The sequence below is a fragment of the Mchenga conophoros genome, linkage group LG20 (assembly GCF_057382185.1).
Source record: "Mchenga conophoros isolate Kocher_MC1m ecotype Shallow Benthic linkage group LG20, M_conophoros_male_GT1.1, whole genome shotgun sequence".
Lineage (NCBI taxonomy): Eukaryota > Metazoa > Chordata > Actinopteri > Cichliformes > Cichlidae > Mchenga > Mchenga conophoros.
The window spans coordinates 3,324,359-3,345,292 of NC_140545.1; the positions used below are offsets into that span (position 1 = coordinate 3,324,359).

Sequence of the window (20,934 nt, forward strand, 5' to 3'; positions counted from 1 at the left end):
TAATAAAGTGATTCCTTTACACTGCTGTTTGTGAGACAAGAAAGGAAACAATGGGACTGTGCTACCTTTCAATCAAAACCTGCACAAGTTGTGACAGCCCTTCCTGGAGCTCCGAGGTCAGTTCCCCAGTCAGCATCAGCTCTTGTCTCAGGTTTCCATTCATCCCAAGAAGCTGCTCAGCCCTAACAGAGAAAGTATAGAAAGAAAGCAAAAACACAAACACCCAAGCTGGTAAAAAATGCAAAATATTTGTTTAATAATTGACCAATTTATACATTTATAATTCATACAGTCATTCTCCATCAGAGATTTTTTGTCTGTGTTAAATAAGCTGAAATCTGATGGAGTCATTGGAGTGTCCAGTAAGTGGTGGTAAGAATTGGTAAGTATTCAAGAAAGTGATTACAGTTGATCCTGAGGAGGGATATAAAAAAGGACTTGACTCTAATGGTAGATTGGAGATCACCAAATTCATCCAACTGCAATCCATCCAAAAGTTCTAATAATTCATATTTGAGCAAAATGAAGACTGAAACAACAGATCAAACCAACTGCCAGGCCGACTTTGCTACATCTGGATACTGATCAATAAAGTTTTCAAATAAATCCAAAAATCACTGAAAATATGCAGACTTCAAAAATCCATCTCTTAAACGAGAGTGCGGTATGTTACTGGATTGTGTGCATAAAGGTGCCCTCTTTTTAGTGTTAAACTTGGAACATAAAAACAAGTGTGTCAAAGACACTGAATCATGGGTTTTAACCAGGACGGCATAAACCAATACCACAAAGGCTGTGAGTACAAACAGTGGAGTGGTGTGCAGCTCACCAGGTCTGCAGGGGGCTGAGGTTGTCATCAAAAGGAAATCCTATGGCTGCTTTGCGCTGCTCCCACCTCCACTCGTTCAGCCTGTTAAGAAATCGGTTCTGGCAGATGCCCAGCAGCTCCATAGACTCCTTCAGCAGCTGTGAACGTTTCTACAAAAACCAGAATCCAAACACATTGCAATTTGATTATTAACTGAAAACAAGTAATCAAGTAATAACTGTTTATCTATTAACTACCAGTATATTTAAATGAGCTGAGGAACATCAAAAAATCAAACAGGTTTAATTAAACGGGATGAAGATCTCGTCTTGTTCTTTGGTGTTAATAACCTGAAAATTTCTAAAGACATTTAGTTTAACTTCTCTCGAGGATGCCAGTAATGTTGATGATGGTAACATAAGCCCTTGGCTCACCGTGGCCATTGCTTGTATATTGTACTCCAGCTGTTGGATGTGAGTCTGAAGTTTCTTGATTTCTGCATTTGCAGAATCAAGTCCATTCTGCTGGAACGACCCTGTTAAAACAAGAAGCAACATGACATGTCGAGTCTTTCCTGCATTGTTGGGAAATGCTGCTTTGCTTTAAGTTAAATAATAAAATGGAATTCCTGTGCTGTACGTAGAAAACGTTTTTTTTTCCCTCAGAAACAAGCTTTCTGGCAAAGAAAAGATTGCACAACCTAAAGGTGAGTTTCTTTTGACAGACTGACTTTTATGTTGGAGACCTAAAAAAGGGTCACAGAGGGTTGGAGCCTATCGTAACTATCACATTGCAAAAAGTGGGGCGCACCTAATGTCTAATGTTTGAATTATGCCTAAGTGAAAAAGCCACATTGTAACCCCACTCAACACCCCACTTATTCAAGTTTGGATGTACGCGTTTGAAAAAAACGTTTGCATAATGCTTTCTTTAAAAAGTGTAATTTCAGTACGGCACATGAGTACAATCAAAGGGTTTAACTGCATATGTGTGTTCATTCATTCTGAAAAACTCTTGTTTTTTCTCTTTTGAATGTTTATTATCAGTCATTATTAAGACAAAAGTATTTTTATCCAGTTACTTGAATAATAAAATGAATAATTGATAGATTACTCTATTACCAAAGTAACTATTACTAAAATAGCATGCAGCCTGTTTCATTTGCTCCAACTTTTTCTTACTTTTTTCTTTGTCCTTTACTTCGTACTCTAGACTGTTCAGCTGTTTTAATAGCTTTCTTATCAGAAATATAGAACAGATCATTTCCTTAGGGATTAGTATTCTGATTCTGATTAATCAGTAGCTGCAGCCCTACAAACAAAACAACCTTGTGGTTCCAACAGCTTCATTGCTTGAACAATTAAATGCATAATAAAAAATGATATCTAATCATACTTCTTTGAGAACATCATGCAAGTACTGTTTATGATGAGGGTCAAATGACCAACATTAAACAAAAAGCACCACCTAGAAATCCTTTGGTAGTGGGCAGCACCTCCTCTATTGATCATTCAGTTTTATTGGGTCTTCAAAAAGTGAGTGAGTGCTTCACATTTGATCTTACTACATTAAGTCTTGTATATAATTAGACAAAGCTTGACCTCAAAAACGGTTTGACACATCAAATCAGATAAAGATAAAAATAAATATCACTAGCAACATCCCCAGACAATGGGGTTAAGGTATCTAAAAAAAAACAAAAAAACGCCAACATCCACGTAACTGTGCCATCTCTACTTATTCTGCTTTGAAAAATGATAACATCTGCCACTTCCTACTGAGCAGACCAGCTAGCGCTCCATTCGCAGCACCTGGATTTTTTTAATTCATGTCGCCGCCAGAGAATGATCTTCTAAATAAAGTTTTTATGAAAACTCTTTCTTTTTCAAGCATTTAAAAACAAATCCTCCAAAAAAATTAACAAGTGGAATTAAAATAGCTGAACAGACTCAGAAGAAAAGGAAGCAGACAATAAAAAGAGATTATGATTTAACCTTGAAAAACAGGAACTCTGTTGATGTAAGCTGTATTTTTGCCGTTGAAGTCTTTTGGCAGTTATTACTGCGCTCTGACTGCTTACGGTATCTAAGGCATGTAATCATTCATGTACTGCTAAAGGAAAACATGCGTTTACCCTGTGAGTGTGCACTCTCAAAGTTTTGCCTCTCCCAGTTAAGCTCCTCTTGTATCTGGTGCATCTTTTTTCGGATCTCCTGGACTTCGAGCACCTTCAGGACCAGTTGGTCCACGTCCTGCTTGTTGGACATATCGTTCGTCGGGTACGCTGGGTACTGTGCAGGGGAGGTCTATAAACAGAAAAAACATTAAATGGACTTGCAAAGCACCACAGCTTGACCTTTTTTGCTTTTGTGGGTTTTTTTACACAATAGTTTACACAATTAAACATAAACTGTATCTGGTAAACACATCAGCTTCACCTGGTTCCCCCTGAGATATAACCTCGTGGCTTGTGACTGCCAGCTATCACCAGTGTATTTTTATAAGGGTAGAAGTAAACTTGAAACAATGATGTCTTGTGGGGATTTCTAAGAAGAGCTAAGCTGTTTTATGTTGCAATATGACATATTTGGAAATGCAAGTTAGATTTGATCAAAAACACAAGTATCAGGTCAGCATGAATTATGACTCATGACTCATTTTCTTTTATATAAAGAAAATAATGTTGTTTTTTAAATAACTACACAAATTTTATTGCCACTCATTGCATAAAACCAACGCCTCTTCTGGTAGATAATTCCTCTACCTAACAGATATGAAGTTCATTAAGGAAGATCTGTAATCAGACACCTATCTGCTTTCGTGGGTGTTAGGCTGTTTTTCTGTTCTTAAAACCGCTCGCTCTCACTACCACTTTCCCACACTGTCAATCTCAATAATGAAATAGTTACTCTAGTTCAATCAGAGCCAATCAGCCTCCACTTAAATCTGTGCTCTCTGCTTCCTCCCCCCATTTCCACCTCACCAACTTGCCACACCTGCAATAACACTGTTCCTATTGACAGACTCAAAGATGCTTTAATATCAAGGATTTGAACTGTTGCTACTACTGGGGATTTACGTTTCAGCAGGAAATCTATGCAGTGGGTACGTTGTAATCAAAAACCCCTATGAAACCCTAAAATGTAACCACCCTGGAAATATAACAACACGTCTGAATAATAAGGAATAATAATCACAGTATCAACATAAGGACGAAAACGAGAGATCGCCAAAATAGGCAGAATTGAGGTGAGGACGTGGAAAAACTTGAGGGATAAATACGTTTGCCTTTGGAAAAAAACTTTAGTTAGACTTAACATAAAAGGGACTTACTCCATTTATCAGAGCCCTCTCCTGCCTGAGGAGGTCTCTGACCATCAGTGCAAACTTCAGTGGCTGCTGGTGAAACAGTTCCTGTAAAATAAGCAAATAATACCACTAATTATAAGTATGCAATGCAATAATGAATGCAAATGATATCAAAGACAATGCATTCCTAACATGTATGTTGTAGCAGCTTTAAGGAAGTTTCTAAAGTTGTCATAAAGTCTACCAAGGTTTTTGCATTCTTCAGAAGTTTGAAGTCCAAGCAACAAATGCTGCAGAAGGTTGAAAAATCTAAACAGGAATTTCTGCAAAGGTGAAATTTTATGGGTGATGGTAAAGCCCATAAACTCAAATAAAATGTCACTTTCTTTTTTAAAAAACTGATAGTTTCTTTGGCTTTATTACCATGTGCCTGCTCATCTGCATCAGCTTCATCTTCTCGACAACATTGGCATTCTGCTGAGCAACGGATTGCATCATGCTGATACCCTGGTCCAACAGAATTTGAGCTTGACTCTCTTGCTCTACCTTTTCCTGTGAAAAGTCCTCCCTGTGAGAACACACACACACACAGTCCCTTATGAATAAACACATGCAATATTTATTAAGAATAAACATGCATAATGTGTATATATAAACTATACAAGCATGTACATGTACAGTATGTGTGTGCATCATACCATCGTTGGTTCTCTATCCATTCAGATATGTAATGCCTGACTTCAATCGGGAAGGTGTTTGGTGGATAGAGGCTGCTGACTGTCTCATAAGGCAGATGCTGCAATATCTGGGTCATGTGGATCCACTGGGCCATGATCACGCAGGGCTAGGGAGTAAAAAGAAATTACATGTTTCTAACCTTTCCCATGACTTTTTTTTTTTTAAACACAGTGGAACTAAACAGCGCATCTTTCTGATTTAACAGCATATCAACATTGAGGTGCTCCTTCATTCACCAGGAGACGCTACAGTCTGTAGTGTTTGATTTGATTTTTTACTCTAGATGTCCATCCTGACACAACCAAGGGAGCTGTGCCTCCTCTGGGATCAGACTAGAGAGCTTTTCCTTGTTAGGCTAATGTGTTAACCACTGCTTTATGGGTCCAGAGGGAGAAAGAGAATACAGATCAAAATTATCTGAATGTTTGTCAAAGAGACAAGAGCTGGAATTTTTAGGTCAGCGTCACTCTTTATGGAGAAAAGGTTAGGTTTTTTTAATTTATCACCCAATATGATTTTCATCTCTATACATACATACACATGCAGTATGTAACACTGTTCGTGTTTTTATAAACAAGCCAGCCATTGCTGTGATACCCCTTTAGCCCTAACAACCATCTGTTCAGCCAACTCTGCAACATGTGCTGAAAGCAGGCCTGAGCACATTTAAACAATGAGAAAAAAAACTCTGAGCTGCTCTGTTGACACCATATTTTATTTCCTACCTATCACTAGTCGCCCTTCGCTGCATACCAGACAGCACATAAGCAAAACAACAGTAACTGTGAATCTCTGTGATAGGCCAGTATTGGTTGGTCATACTAAGGATCCACTGAATAGCATAACAAAGCAACAAATTGATTATTTTTAATTAATTTGTAATATCTGCAACAGATATCAGAGCTCAACTGCGCCAGTAGCAAACATGCACATACGCTGTTCATAAACAGTTTGCACAGCTGCGGAGATACAAATGTTTTTAAATGATCCTGCTGGGATCAACCAACTACAGTCTAACCGCACGCTTGTTTTTCTAAAGCTAACATGAAAGTCAGACAGTTGACCATAAGTTAAACTTTCCGACTGGCATGTTGATGAGCCGTTTGATTTTCACTGTAATACAAAGCCTTGCATATCTTTTGACAGTAATACTGTAATTATGTAAGTTGAAAAGGATTTCCTGATTCATTATTAATGTAAGTTGGTGGAAACATGAGTCACCTGTTGTAGGACCTCTCCAACAGAAATGATACGCTTTTTAAGGCGGTGTGACACAAGCAAGAAAACTGCCATTCCCGAGTCACGATTTCTGTTTTGTAACATTGAGCAACTTTTTTTTAAACTTTTGTATCTTAACTGACAAAACAAAGCATTGCGTAACAGCGTTTCCACCGAGCGAGCCAGAATTCCTCAAATCCAGCAACTATCACTCCACAGCTGCAGAGATTAGTGAGTGTGCACGTGTGTATTGAATTGCGTTTGCAGTGTTACATATTCACATGTATGTTTTTGCATTTTGAATAGCAAACTTTTGACAAAGTGCACTGCTTCAAGAGCCTCTTTAATATAAAAAAAACCCATCAATTTTTATTATGTTGTAGTCTCACATTTATCTTTTACTGAAAATGTAAAAAATGCATCATCTCAGTGTCATGGTCCTGGGCCATGTGGGCCCAGTATTCTTAGTTCCTTGTATTTTTGTATTTCGTTCCTTATTTAGGCCATGTTTTCTGAGTTGCCCTGTTGTGTTGTTCCCTAAGTGTTTTCCCTTCATGGCTTTTACCCCCTGTGTGCCCCTCTGTGTATCTGTGAGCCCTCGTCTCTCCTTATGTTTTATTCCATGTTTCCCCAGCCCGTTATGTCTGTTTTCCCCGTGCTCTCTCTCCTCCTGTCTGAACCTCTGTGCCTGTACATGTCATGTTCAGTTCACCCCGCCCTGTCTCGTTATGATTATCAGTATCACCTGTGTTCCCCGTGTGTGCCCACTTTCCTCGTTTACCCTCTGTGTATTTCTGTCTGAGTCTCCCTCTGTTCGGCGTCGCGTTCTCCCTCATGCCGTGTGTGGTTCTCCCCGTGTCTTCCGGTATATGTTACTTTAGCTTTTCCCAGTTTAGTGTAGTTTTGCATTGCTTTTGTATCATCGTTATTGTTTATCACCTGTCAGCAATAAAGCTGCATTTTGAGTTTATCCCCCGTGTCTGTGAGTTTGCAATTTGGGTCCTCATCCTGCCTGCCACACGGCCGAATCATGACACTCAGTGTTGTGGCACTTTTCACCATGCTATCAAAAGCTTTGTCAAATATAAACAGCTTTTCAGATCGTTATCTTTAAAAATGCCAGCATGTTAAAAACAGTAACTGGCACAATCACAAAGGCAAATGTAGAAGTCTGTCTGTGTGCAGACATTTTGTAAACACAAAAACACAGCAATGTAGCAAAACACAGTAATAAAACCCAGTTTAAACATGGTTGTAATCTAAAAGCTTATCCGTAAAACTAACAGAATTGACTTGTTACCTGTTCCAGGAATCTAATTCTTCCAAGTCCCGGCATTCTTGTGGACGTTACGTTAATATGAAACACCCACGTAAACATTGCTGTAAATCTGACAAACCCCATAAAACCCACTCCTTCCCTATAAGGACAACACACACCACTAAGGATGAGTCATAAACAGCCAAAGGAACACAACAAGAGATTCAAAGCTGTTGATCTGATACAGACCAAATAAGATCCAGCAGTAAAAGTCTATTCCACAAAAGTGCCACTCCTCAGGTCACAGAATCCCAACATACTTAGGTGCCATGCATCATTACACAACAATGCAGCCAGTTTTAATGTTCAGAAGAAACTTATCATGTTAAGAGTTTTAGTAGAGAGCAGCTCACTCTAACCCGACACGATCATTTAGTGACCAGTCTTTATATGCTTATGAAGACTGCAACTACAGATATGATGTTTGATTTCCCCACTTCATTCATGGTCGGAAAATGTATGGTAAATGTAATGTTGGATCCTGTTAATGCTGACACCAAGAAACCATCTATGAAGAGACGTTTATAACAGTAAAGGACTTTATAACTTTGACATAGTCCTACATGAATATGATTGAATATTACTAGTCAGATGATAGCAAATCGGTTGATGAATAAATGCACAAAGAAGCCGACACAATGTACATGTTTAATTTGAATTTTTACTATAAAATAGAAACAGCATAACAGAAATAACTTCAATGTACATGTGATTTCGTGTTCCTAGTCCCTCTGGTTGTGCTGTAACATTAGATTTGGGCAACACAGAACCCAAAACAGCTCAGAGGGAAAAACCCTACAGGCTGTAATACAGGGCTTTCTGCTCTTGTTTCTTGTGTTTTGACTGAACTGGTTCTAGAGCTATAATTATGTAGGTGTATGCAGGAGTATGAAAAAGACAATGGAATTATTTGAGTCTTTTCCTCTTGCGTTGGCCCTGTGTTTATATACTGGGTTAGGGCTTTTGTAACGTGGCTCTTTGTTGTAGCCAAAAGGCTGATTTGTTCGACAGTTTTCACTGTCAAGCAGCAGTTTATAACAAAGTTCTTATTCTCTCAGTTATCTAGAACCTTGCCGTGCTATACTTGCTATACTGGTTGGGTTAAAGATTAGACCCTAATAATGACTTTGTTTGAGTTTAAGTGTATAATCCATCACTATCTTAGCCTTTTCCTCTTTAAGCTACTTAACAAACATAACTGAATTACTGCCAAGTCAGAGGGTTGCAAAATACAACACCGATGTTTAAGAAACAACTGTCGCAGTCAATCAAAGAATAGCATCATAGCATATTTGTCAGATTACCAATTCAGGCTTTTAGTGGTCTCTGCAAGTTCCTGCCCCTTATGTCACTAGTTTGTAGATAGACGTGGAAACTCGTGCCTGCCTGCCAATTCCTTGCTTTCTGTGCCTACATTTTCTGTCATTTATTTAACATTTTTCCATTAAAGAACACTAATCGGTTTGTTTTTTTCAAGACTGTGCATGTTTGTATTGTGTGATTACACAATATTATTATACTAGCGTTATCTCAACATCAGGAGCCTGCTGCACGTACATCCCTCTGATGTGCTGAACAGCTTTCCAGCATTTATCCCCTGAGAGTAACTCAGAATGATTAAGTTTCTCCTGTCACTATTTGGCCTCACAAGTTGACGTAGATGACAAAACTGCAACAGGTCCGGCTGAAATCGTTTGCCAGGCCAAATATTTACTTCCTATTTCTATGATAATGTCTAATATAGGCTAGATGTGAGTGGACGTGTCATATCATGGGAGTTTCCCCAGTTGGGAGGCGGGGGGATCTACAGTGTGGAACAAAGTTAAAGAAAGAGATCCCTTAAAATTGTCTTCTAACATGTAAACTTGCTCATATTATTCAATTCTACACAGATTATTTTATGGGAGTTTGCTTTTTCAAGCAAATCTTTATCACGTGGCTACAGTATTATTGTCTTTTCTGGTTGCATTTTCATAAAGTTACCCAAAATGTGCAGCATAGAGAAATCCCCCTTAAACGGGAGCACTGCATGATCAGCAAATGAAAACAGTAGTATTTATCTGACTGGCACGTTTGCTGTGAAATGTAACAATTTAAACGAGAATCCATCAGGACATGTTTTGTACTTTATCACTTTGTATTACTTTTCCATATTCATTATTATTATCAGTTAATGCATTATTCAAAAACCTTGGCCAGTGAAGGCTTGCAGTGTTTCAGAGACTACGCTGTCTGCAGACTGCCCTGGTGAATTCAGTCAAAATACGAAGGATGACAGACGCACTGCTACACAGACACTGAGAGAAAAAGCATTTCTGCAGAAGCTCATTCGCATCTTGTTGCTGTTGTGTTGATGGCGAAATGTGTCACCAGGTCAAGGTACGCTGTCATAAACAAACAGTGCCATAAAAAAAACCTTTTATTTTCACAGCTCAACGCTTTAAATTGTGTAATAAAAACAAATATTCAGCTTTTCACCAGGGATACAATATATCTATTTTTTCTGAATAAACATTACTGGGTGAAATAGGGAAAAACCCAGACCTACCTGAAGACCTTCTGTTCATATCATTATATATGATAAAATCTGTTACGGGGTAGTCAAACCATAACTGGTCATTTTCCACTGGCATTCTCAGAAACCAATGTGGGGAAATTTGCTTTTCTTATGCGACTGTTTTGAACTCGAATCGAATTATATGACTAGAGAAAATCCTATAATTTGGCTCATGGGAAGAAGAATGACTCCTTTAAGCCTTTTCGTTAACTTCACTTTCTAAATACACACCCTTCCTAACACAATCTCCTACCACTGACAGTAAATAAAGATTACTTCTAATTATTTCATCATTTCAATTCTAAATCATCCATTCAATTATTCTGTAAAATGGTAGAAAAAAACAAAACATCCCATAGAAGGTTAAAAATCTTTGGAAAATTTGTTTTGGTGATGAATTCAATTTAAGTCTGAAACAGCAGAGCGACTCATCAGTGATCCAAAGTACCTCCATATTTCAAAAACGTGTTGCTACTTTTTGTCTTAAACAATAGCAAATATAATATAATATAATATAATATAATATAATATAATATAATATAATATAATATAATATAATATAATACTGCAGAAAACACACTCAACCTTTACTTTTGGTGACTCATACATATCAAAAAAATTCTGACTAATAGTATGAGTAACTGATGAATAAAATCAATTGATTACTTGATGAGTTCAAATCAACATTCAATTCTTGAAAAGCAAAAGTGAAATTGCTGCTGAGTGATATTTTTTATTACACTTTCCAGAAGATTCCTACGGATCTACAGTTATAACTATAACCATTCAGAAACAAATCCTATAAAACATCAAGATCGAGTCTAAATTTTGTTTGGCCAATGTTGAGAGCATTGCCAGAACTCGAGCTGCTCCGCAAGTCAAACTAGATGATTTCCTAACATTGTGCTTTATAACTGGTCATGCCATAGTAGAGTCATACACAAATGGATCCACGCATATCTAAAAGAGACAGAGAATCCCCTTGAAGCCTCGACATGTTCGCCATTTAATCTCTTAAGTGAACTAGTGAGTAAATATACAAAAAAACATAACAAGTAATGATTGATACTTATTTAAAAACATGGCGGGATATGAACAAATACACTGAAAGTAATCCTATACTGAGTTACCTAACACCTTTTATAAATTATCAGCACTTTACACCTGGAATGACAAGTGCAGTATTTCAGAGATAGTTTGGCGCAGGAATACGTGTGGTTGGTGATTTGTTTAATGGGAATGATTGTATTTCTTTTGAGCAGGTCCAAAAGAAATATGGAATACATCAAATGGATTTTTTTGCATTTTTACAGGCCCGTCACTTAATTACTTCAAGTTTTGATACTTTACACAATACAATGCAACTAGGACCCATGGAAAAGTTCTTTTTACATTTAAATGCAGATAAAAGTACTATAAGACAGTTTTATAATACAGTGTGACAGTGGCAGAGAAAAGGACACTAAAAAAACTGCTGGACATTATGAACAATGCTGGGCATCCTCTGCACACGGCCATTAACAACCAGAAGAGTCTGTTCAGTGACAGGTTGCTCCTCCCCAAGACAAGAACTAACAGACTTAAAAACTCCTTTGTCCCACACGCCATCAAACTGTTTAACTCCTCTCTGGAGGGGAGAGGGAGGGGAAACAGGAGGACAAAGGAGGGGGGAACAACTAAGCTGTAGTGCCTCTTCACCTCACTGTACAATACCTTGTGCAATACTTTTGTAAATAGTCAATGGTGCAATAGACTCAATACTTGAAATGTGCAATTCACTTGTATTTTTATTTTTATTCCTATTTATTCTATTTATCCCCTTCGTATATTTTATTTATATTTGTCTCTGTATTTATGTGTGTGTGTGTGTGTGTGTGTGTGTGTGTGTGTGTGTGTGTGTGTGTGTGTGTGTGTGTGTGTGTATATAATATTCTGTAACTGTAACTTCTGTCGGTGCTGTGCTTTTGGAAACCGAATTTCCCAGAGGAACCCACCCGAGGGATTAATAAAGTTCTATCTTATCTTATCTTATCTAATATTGGAAAACTTATCAGGAGTTGGGAGGGAGACCTCCAGTGTCATTGTGATGATCATGCCTGGAGCGAGTGCATACAGTCTGTGCATTCTTTATTCCTTAATAATAGATTTAAAGAAACACAATATAAAATTTTACATAGATAGTATAGAACGCCTACTTTTCTGAATAAAATTGATCCGAGTAGGTCAGCACAATGTACTAAATGTAAATCTGCGGCGGGGACCTACTTGCACTGTCTTTGGACTTGCTCAAAAATTTCAAAATTCTGGCTCTGTGTAACAAAAGAATTAAAGGGTATACTTAAAAGCAGAAAACAAAAAGATCCAGCTCAGTATTTATTGGGGCTGCCAACTCTGAACAAATTTCCAGATAAAAACAAATATAAACTACTATGTAAATTATTGTTCTTGGCAAGAAAATGTATTGTTTTCAATCGGATCAACTGATCAACTAATTGAAAAACCACCAACAATAACTCAGTGGTATAAAGAAATCTTTAGAGTCCTACAAATGGAAAGACTAAGTGCAAAACTAAGCGGTAATGACAATATCTTTTTGGATATATGGCGCCCTTTAATGATGGATTGGATTTATATAGCGCTTTTCAAGGCACCCAAAGCGCTTTACAATTCCACTATTCATTCACTCTCACACACTGGTGGAGGGAAGCTACAGTTGTAGCCACAGCTGCCCTGGGGCAGACTGACAGAAGCGAGGCTGCCATATGGCCTCTAGCCAACACCAGTAGGTGAAGTGTCTTGCCCAAGGACACAACGACCAGGACAGAGAGCACAGGGATCGAACCAGTGACCGTCTGGTTACAGATGCGCTTCCCAACCCCCTGAGCCACGGTCGCCTTACCTGACGATCTGAGTGAAATTATACAAACCCAACCTGCCATCGGCAGCCCCACTCCGATGGCAGGTTGGGTTTGTCAGGGTTTGTGACACAAAAACAAAACAAAAACAAACAAACAAACAAAAACCCAAAACAAAAAAACAACAACACAAAAAGCAAACCCAACCTGCCATCGGAGTGGAGCTGCCGATGGCAGGTTGGGTTTGTCAGGACAAATGTGTAAATGGGTGGTAGACCCAATTATTTACTATCTACCATACGATATTAGTTTTATATGTCTCAGACTGCTTTTTGTGTTGTTGTTTTTTTGTTTTGGGTTTTTTGTTTGTTTGTTTTTGTTTTTGTTGTTTTTGTGTATCAAAAAAAATCAAATAAAGAGATATTTAAAAAAAACAAAAAACTAGATGATGGCAAATTACTTTCAAGATTTGTTTCTACATTACGTTCTGAAAAAGAAAAGTTCCAGTATACATACCAGTCTGGCAGACCAATATCAGCTGGCCAATACATCAGTTAGACTCTACTAAGGAGAATCAAAACTAGTTTTAAATGCTGAATGTGGCATTTCTTGTTTCTCAGCCTGACAGCTAACTTCACAACGAACTCAACCAGGACATCACAACGAAAGCATTTGCTTCCCCTACTGACCAAGCAAACCGTATCTTTTGAAGCTAAACGCCAAATCATCCTTTTTCTGATAAGTAAGGCTAAAGTTTCCTGTGCTTTAAGTGAGATCACCAAAAATTACTTCCCCAGCAACTGAAAAAATTGTGCACAAAGCTGAAGTATAACATGTAGAGTGAGCAAGGCCCTCGCTTTTGACACAAATAAGGAGAGATTTCTCCTCCAAGGCCAACACAGATTATGTTGTGTACAGCTCAGACAGACGCAAACATAAAAGCCAAGAAAATGCAGAAGAATGTAGGGAACAACCACTTTTCCATGTGCAAAAGCAGCTCCCTCTTTGCAGCTTATGCTTGGACTCTTTTGTGTGAGTGCAATAAAATAAAGGTTGTAGAGTCACACACAACAGTCACACAAATCAAACTATTTGATTTGAAAGAGAAACCAAGAGACTTCCGCTTGTTTCTTTCGTGTACTGTGGGAAGTAGTGGGGAGGACTCTCATGTTTCTAGGACTGCTAACTGATGGCGAGTTTATAGTGTGAATCATTTTCATGATTGTGCCCATCTGCCTGCCAGGAGCGCTGCCTTATCTCTGAACATTTGCAGGACATATCCTTGTCTTCACACAGCACCCATCAGCTACAAGGTGTGTGTTGTTTTCACAGCGGTGCCAGGCTGAACACTGGATCCCTGCCAGAGTAACTATCTTTAGTTATTCTAAAGTTATTTTAAAGACTTAAAGTGCACACTTGCACGCAATGGAAATGCTGTTTTACTAGAACTATAATATTTGTGAGATGTCATAAGATTACTGCACTAGATGATATGAACTTGATGCCTATAATTATTTCTGGTTCCATCCAGTATAAGTGTTGGTGCCACAAAAACGGCACACATTTTGGAGTAATGAGGGTACAGGATGAAACAGTTGGACAGCAAGGCATGAAGGGAGGGACTAAGGTGGCAACATTCATGCTGCCTTGATAATTACATAACTCCCTTCCACGTTTCGTAAAAGACAAGTATTTACCAAATACTTATTTATAAGATAAAAATATATTTTAAAAAATCATAATCACTATTTTGGTGTTCAAAGAAATAAAACGTGACAAAACTGCGACGTAAGGCTGTGTTTAAGGCCAACGGACGTCCATCCTGCCTGTTGTTACACAAGCAAAACATGACAAACACTCACATCCATTACGCGCGATTCTAGGAACTGACACGGTTTCGTGGTGAGCGGCGATAACACCAGCAGAATGAAACAAGGCACATTGACGCTTACCTTCGGCTAAGTAGAGAACTCAAAACATTGAAAAAAAACAATAGCTGCAGCTCGTCGCCTCTTCCCCCTCTGCTGGGCTTACGAGTCCACCGAACAGTCCTACAGAACGTGCCCTTCTTCCATCACTCAGTGTCTCGATGTAATGCTGAAGCTGAATTCGGAAAGCTGAGCAATACGCGTCGATAAAACAGAAGAAAACGGAACTTTCGGTGCCAGCCGTTCGCAGCAACTTTTAACAACGTAGAAACTAGGTTAGACTCACTTCCCTGTTACGCACGAACAGAGGAGCGCGCTTTATTTCCTGCCTTCAAGTTCGCACATGACCTGTGTGTACTGTGTGTTTGCAGTTGGACAGCTACCAGGGCTGCTGTATGATTCACAGCGAAGTGTTCCCAAACAGGAAAACTGCTCTTTTTTTCTCTTCTGTTTTTTTTAGTCTGGGACTCATGTCTGTCTCGTCATTGCCGTGGAATTTAGGCTACGTGAATTTTGCACTGTGTCTGTGGAAGACCGCGATAGGAGGGTATACTGCTGCCTCGGTATTTATCATTGCGCTGAAACAGAAACTGTAAGTGAGTGCAGTGGGCATGGTGAACTTCCAGAGAACGAGTCGTAGGCGGAGTAATGTTGAGTCATTTTGCAACATAATGCAGTCTGACTTCCAGTAAGGAGACACATGATACCATATCTGCAAATGGCAGTGCCTTCAAGAGGGATAACTTCCCAACGGTAAAGCAGAGGGAAACTTATCAGACTCGCACTATTCGTCAACATGAAGGATTGAACTTTCTTTGAGCTCCGTGTTCGTGGTAAAGTCACCCTTCGGTGGCTTGAAGTTTACCCCGTCAGGCTAATAAGAGCTCATTAAGATTGTCGTTTTCCTGTTGAGCTTGGTGCAGTCGCATTCAGATATCTTCTGTGACTAACGTATGACTCAACAATGATGTTGACATGCAGTTAATAAACATGTCTTCAAATAGCTTACTTAAGTAACGCAACTTCAGTAAGCAGATATCGGCCTCTCTGTTTTGTTTGACAGCTAAAGATAAATTAAGTAAGGATTTTGCTCATAAAACGTCACAGCTTAACTACTTGCTTCAGTTCACTGTTTTAATACTGATGAACAAAGCCGGCAGTGGCGCTGTTAAGTAGTTAAAACTGGTTTAACTTTGCAGGGAAACATTCAAATGCAGAATAAACACAAAGGCATAATAACAATAATAAACAGTTAATGTAATATAATCAGGTATTTGACACCTTCTAACTTCATTTTCAGCAAGTGTTATTGGCCAGTTATTACAAAAGCAAATAAAAATAAAATCAGAACACGAAGATTAAACGCACACTTGCTCAATCCAACAATGCAGATTAAGTAGCAACATTAACAAACTACAAAAACTTCTTTGAGTGATAAATGACAGATCACAGAAATAAAAGTTCACCACATCTAAAAAAAACAAACAAAAAAACATTTGGTTTTTTGAAAGAAAACCATATTTTTTTAATCTAATATAACATAAAAACAGAGCATAATTATAAATTCTTAGGTAACACACTATGCTATTGGAACACCGAAGTGGTGGTTATAAGCTCTGTGTTTCTATCCATTAAAAATCATAAATTATGTATGATTAATGATCCCATTAAACATTAAATGGACATTGTGCATCATCACTCATCAGTTCATGTTTCATAAGATTAAAAAGAAAGTTGTTCACTTTTGAAAATAAGGACATTATAGCACTCTCAAATGTTTTTCTTTGATATGTGCTTTTCTTTAATGGCTGTTTAAACTTCTACACCTTATGTAGAAAGTGCCGTAGGGCCAAACTCCAGCTAATCTATACATACAGTACTGTGAAATATTTGATTTCCTTTTTTTTTGTATTTGTCACACTTACACGTATCATATTATCAAACACATTTTAATATTAGACAAAGATAACCACATAAATACAAAATGTTTTTAAATGATGATTTAATTTATTAAGGGAAAAGGTACCCAAACCACTGCCCATTCTTCTGTCCAAAATTAGAATTTTAATGCAGACACATTTGGATGGTTTTTAAGCAAGAACGACCTTGTTAAGCTCAGGCCAAAACATCTCAATTAGATTCAAGTCTGTTCAAAACCTTCATTATGCTGTTTTAGTCATCCAGACGTGGACTTGCTGGTGTGTCCTGCTGCATATCCTAACTGAGATTGAGCTTCAGTGCATGAACTAATGGCCGTTGATTCTCTTTCATGATTTTCTGGCAGAGAGCAGAATTCATGTTTCCATCAATGACAGCAAGTCATCCTGAAGCAGCAAAGCAGCCCCAGACCGTCACACTGCCACCACCATGTTTGACTGCTCTCTTTATGAAATGCTAACATGACTCAAACTCCCATGGATGCCCAGTCTCTTTCTTATTATTGAATCATGAACTGAGGTAAGTGAGGCCAGGGTTCCTTTGTGATCTCCTGCATAAGTTCTGGATGTGCTCTTTGAGTAATTTTGTTGAGCTGGCCACTCCCGGGAAGGTTCAGTATAGTTCCCTGTTTTTTTCCATTGGTGGATAATGGCTCTCACTGTGGTTCACTGGAGTCCCAAAGCCTTACTAATGGTTTTGTAACCCTTTCCAGACCGATAGATATCAGTGACTTTGTTTCTCTGCTGTTTCTTTAGCTCGTGGCATGACGTGTTGCTTTTTTAGATCTTTTAGTCTACTTCATTTCACACAAGTTTGGGCACGGCTAGTGAAACTGAACTCCCCTTTCCAAAAATGTGGTTAATCACAGTGAATACTCTTACTTTTTCACACATGACTAGTTTGGTTTGGATAGCTAAATTGAATCTTTATTTAAAAACTGCATTCTGTATTTACCCAGGTTGTCTATATATATATATATATATATATATATATATATATATATATATATATATATATATACACACACACATTAGGAAGGAGTCAAATTTTTTTGTTGTGAGCTTGGTCGAGCGACCAAGTAGGCAAAACAAGGTAGTCATAACAACAGGAGTCTGAAATGTAAAGCATATTTATTTTCCCAACAAAAACAACACATAACCGCATTTCTGGCTAACAACAACACAAACAGCAGAAGTTTTGGCAGTTTGCTGGTCTGCAGCAAGTGTTTGTAAATACAGTGTAGCAAACACTTCAATCTTTGGAGTGGACATACCACCAAAATAAGACCAAGGTCTGCCCTACGGTGCTCAGAGAAACTACACAAAATCCAATAGCTACACCCCAGACTCTGCAGGCCTCAGCATTTTAAAGGTTAAAGTTGAAGACTGAAGAAGTGCAGCTTGTTTAGACAGGCTGCCAGGAGATAACTGCTTCAGTTTCTCTAGAAACCACAACACTCCTAGAACAATGTCCTTTCAAAAGACAAAACCAAAGGTGTGTAGATTTTTGGACATAATACGCAAACACTTCATGCTAACGCTTCAATTTAACAAATGTAATAGTTATCACCTTCTTCTAATTCAGGAGAATAATGCAAAGTTAAACTACATAATAATTTCACAATCTTTAATCAGGGGTATAACATGGCATAAGATAATATTATAATCCCACAGTAGCAAGACAGTGATTCCTTTTTAATTTGTTTTGCAAACACAGCACCTGGTCTCCTTGCAGTCCTGGTCTCCTTGCAGTCCTCCAGTTGTTCTTTTGCAGCAAATCTACAACAGAACTACTGAAAAACAAAAGAAGTGTTGCAATGGACGAGTCAAAGCCCAGACCTCAGGTCACTGAAATGCTGTGGTTGCAGTCCAGAGCCACAAACCTCAAAGAACCCAAGCAAATTCACAAAGAAGAGTGGGACAAAATTCTTCTAACGACGTGAGAGACTCAATAGTTATTGAGTTATTGCTGCTAGAGGTGGTGCTGCAAGCTGCTGCTGCATGTGGTGTACCAAGGATTTACAGCACTGCATAGTCAAATGAAAAAGAAACCTTTGTTAGATTATAATATTATTTTATGCCATGTTATACCCCTAATTAAAGATTGTGAATTATTATGTAGTTTTAGTTTGCATTATTCTCCTGAATTAGAAGAAGCTGATAACTATTGCATTAGTTAAACTGATTTGCATTACATTAAACTGCTGACTTGTTGTGAATGAATGATATTGTTTTATGATGCATTATACTGCTGAGTTATAAGAAATCTAATTTGTCTGAGTAGAAGAGAACAGAGTGTGCTGGAGTTTTCTGCCCCATTTCAGCAGGAGCAGATAAACAGGGAGCCAAGGTCGTAGCTTAGGCGCTGTGTGAGAGAAAGCATGTGAATGTTTAGGCTTTGTATGATAAGGTGGAGGCACCAGAGGCTATAAAAGTTTGAGCAATGCTCCACCATTTTGAGATTTTGAGGCTGTCTGCATCAGTGTCCATCTCCCACGTGTGTGATCATTAAATCATCGTTTGACTCAACCCGACCGGACCAGTGTTGTTATTGTGGTTTTTCTCTTGTCTCCATCCCCAATATTTTGAACCTTAACACCTTCCATATGTGTGCATGCATTCATAGAAATCTTGTGCATGCAGCAATATGCACTTGTAAATCTATCTAAGTATTACTATTCTATGCACATTCACATTTTGTAAATATGGGCACTGATTCATTACTGTCTTAGTTCAGAATGTAAATCCATTTTACTATAATTCTGCTTTAACAATTTATATTTTATTAACATCCCTAACATTTTTACCTCATGATGATGGCATTAATAGTTATAGCCTTTATCTTATGTACTGTACTTACAAGTAAATGCAATAACGATACAGATTATACAGTGTTTATACAGACCCTGTATACAGAAACATGCACAAGCCATTCTAGCTATTATCTGTATGACAAAAATATGTAAATATATACATATGCCTTCAGGATCTGATGCATCTGCACACTAGAAATCGTTAACATGAATGTAACAGTTCACTCTTGCATCACATGTTTATTACATACTGTAGATTAAAATTTTTACATATTTTTAAAATAGCTGTATGAATTATTCCAGCATCATTATAAGGTTGAGTCCTTTCTAATGTAATTTGTATTGATGGCTTTTAAGCACACGCGTGAAAGTCTTGCCAAGTGAAGCCAGCAGGGGTCGTCGATGTGTTGAAAAAGCTCAGCTTCTGTTTTGCTTTTTCTGGTTTTGAATTTGCAGTAATTGAAAGTCATTATGGTTTTTTGACAGCGTCGGTGTTTCACATCCTATTTTATTATCACGGTTGGTGATTTCAAAACAACTCGAGATTGAATGTAGTGTAATTATAATTTAATAATCCGAGAAAGAGAGAGAAGTTTGCATGAATGTATATGTTGATGGGAATTTGCACAAGAATAAAACAAAAACTCTGCAAAAATTCAGTTCAGGGGAATCAAGAGTGGATTCCTTACATAATTTTGTCACTTGTGGCTCTGCGGTTTCACGGATTAGCCACAGGGGGGGAGTAGTGACATACATACAATCTGCCACATGTTCAGGGATATGAAATGTAGCGCCGCACAGGAGCATCTGCAGGCTACCCAGCATCAAGCAAATCTAACCTAGTAGAATATCTAATGTTAACCCTTTGATCCCCTTCTATAAGTATCCCTGTCTAATGCTCTTCTCTCACTGATATATATTTTTCGTTGTTCTTAAACACACAGTCTGTTTTTTCTCCTGTATATCTATTTACTATTTATTTATTCAGTGATCACACTTTGGTCATGTGAGCGGGGGGCAGAGGCCAAAGTATTTTAGCAGGACATTCCACCTGTCAGATCTAATTTCCTCAGAGCTTTGATTGACCAACACAGAAACAATGCTGCGGCAAAGGCTTGAGCTTTTCCTTTAAAAGAACCTGAGCAGTTTCTTTTGTGTCCTTTGTTTTTTCTTGCTCAGTGCGGATTTTCCATTACGTATGTGGCTTGAAGGTGCAAACTTTACATAATAATTGTGTTGATGATTATTCTTTCGTTTCCCCGGTGTTGTCTCCTTAGCCCTTGTCTCTCTTTTCGGAAATGGCAAAATATTTAAAGCCTAAAAGATTAGATTCAGGTATTTGTGGTAACAGCTATGCCTGTTATTAAAGAGAGAGCCTATATCTAATGTTAAATGACAAAGAGCTTATTCTCTAGGAGGGCTGCACACTGCCACAATGTGATTTCTCTGTCAC

The 20,934-nt window shown here is 38.1% G+C and overlaps 1 protein-coding gene across 2 annotated transcripts in view; it reads right to left on the reverse strand.

The window, feature by feature from the left end:
* Nucleotides 1-15,099, reverse strand: part of stat6 (signal transducer and activator of transcription 6, interleukin-4 induced) — a 24,333-nt gene extending 9,234 nt beyond the window's left edge. The window contains exons 1-8 of one of the 2 annotated variants that reach the window (XM_085261044.1): nucleotides 14,756-15,099; nucleotides 4,816-4,961; nucleotides 4,541-4,685; nucleotides 4,142-4,222; nucleotides 2,943-3,114; nucleotides 1,243-1,343; nucleotides 830-978; nucleotides 66-182 (exon numbers count right to left, since the gene is read on the reverse strand). In XM_085261044.1, the coding sequence (XP_085117170.1) occupies nucleotides 66-182; nucleotides 830-978; nucleotides 1,243-1,343; nucleotides 2,943-3,114; nucleotides 4,142-4,222; nucleotides 4,541-4,685; nucleotides 4,816-4,949 (899 nt within the window). In that variant the 5' untranslated portion in view covers nucleotides 4,950-4,961; nucleotides 14,756-15,099. The remainder of the gene's footprint in view (nucleotides 1-65; nucleotides 183-829; nucleotides 979-1,242; nucleotides 1,344-2,942; nucleotides 3,115-4,141; nucleotides 4,223-4,540; nucleotides 4,686-4,815; nucleotides 4,962-14,755) is intronic. The other variant, XM_085261045.1, reaches the window with a different exon arrangement.
* Nucleotides 15,100-20,934: the final 5,835 nt, after the last annotated feature.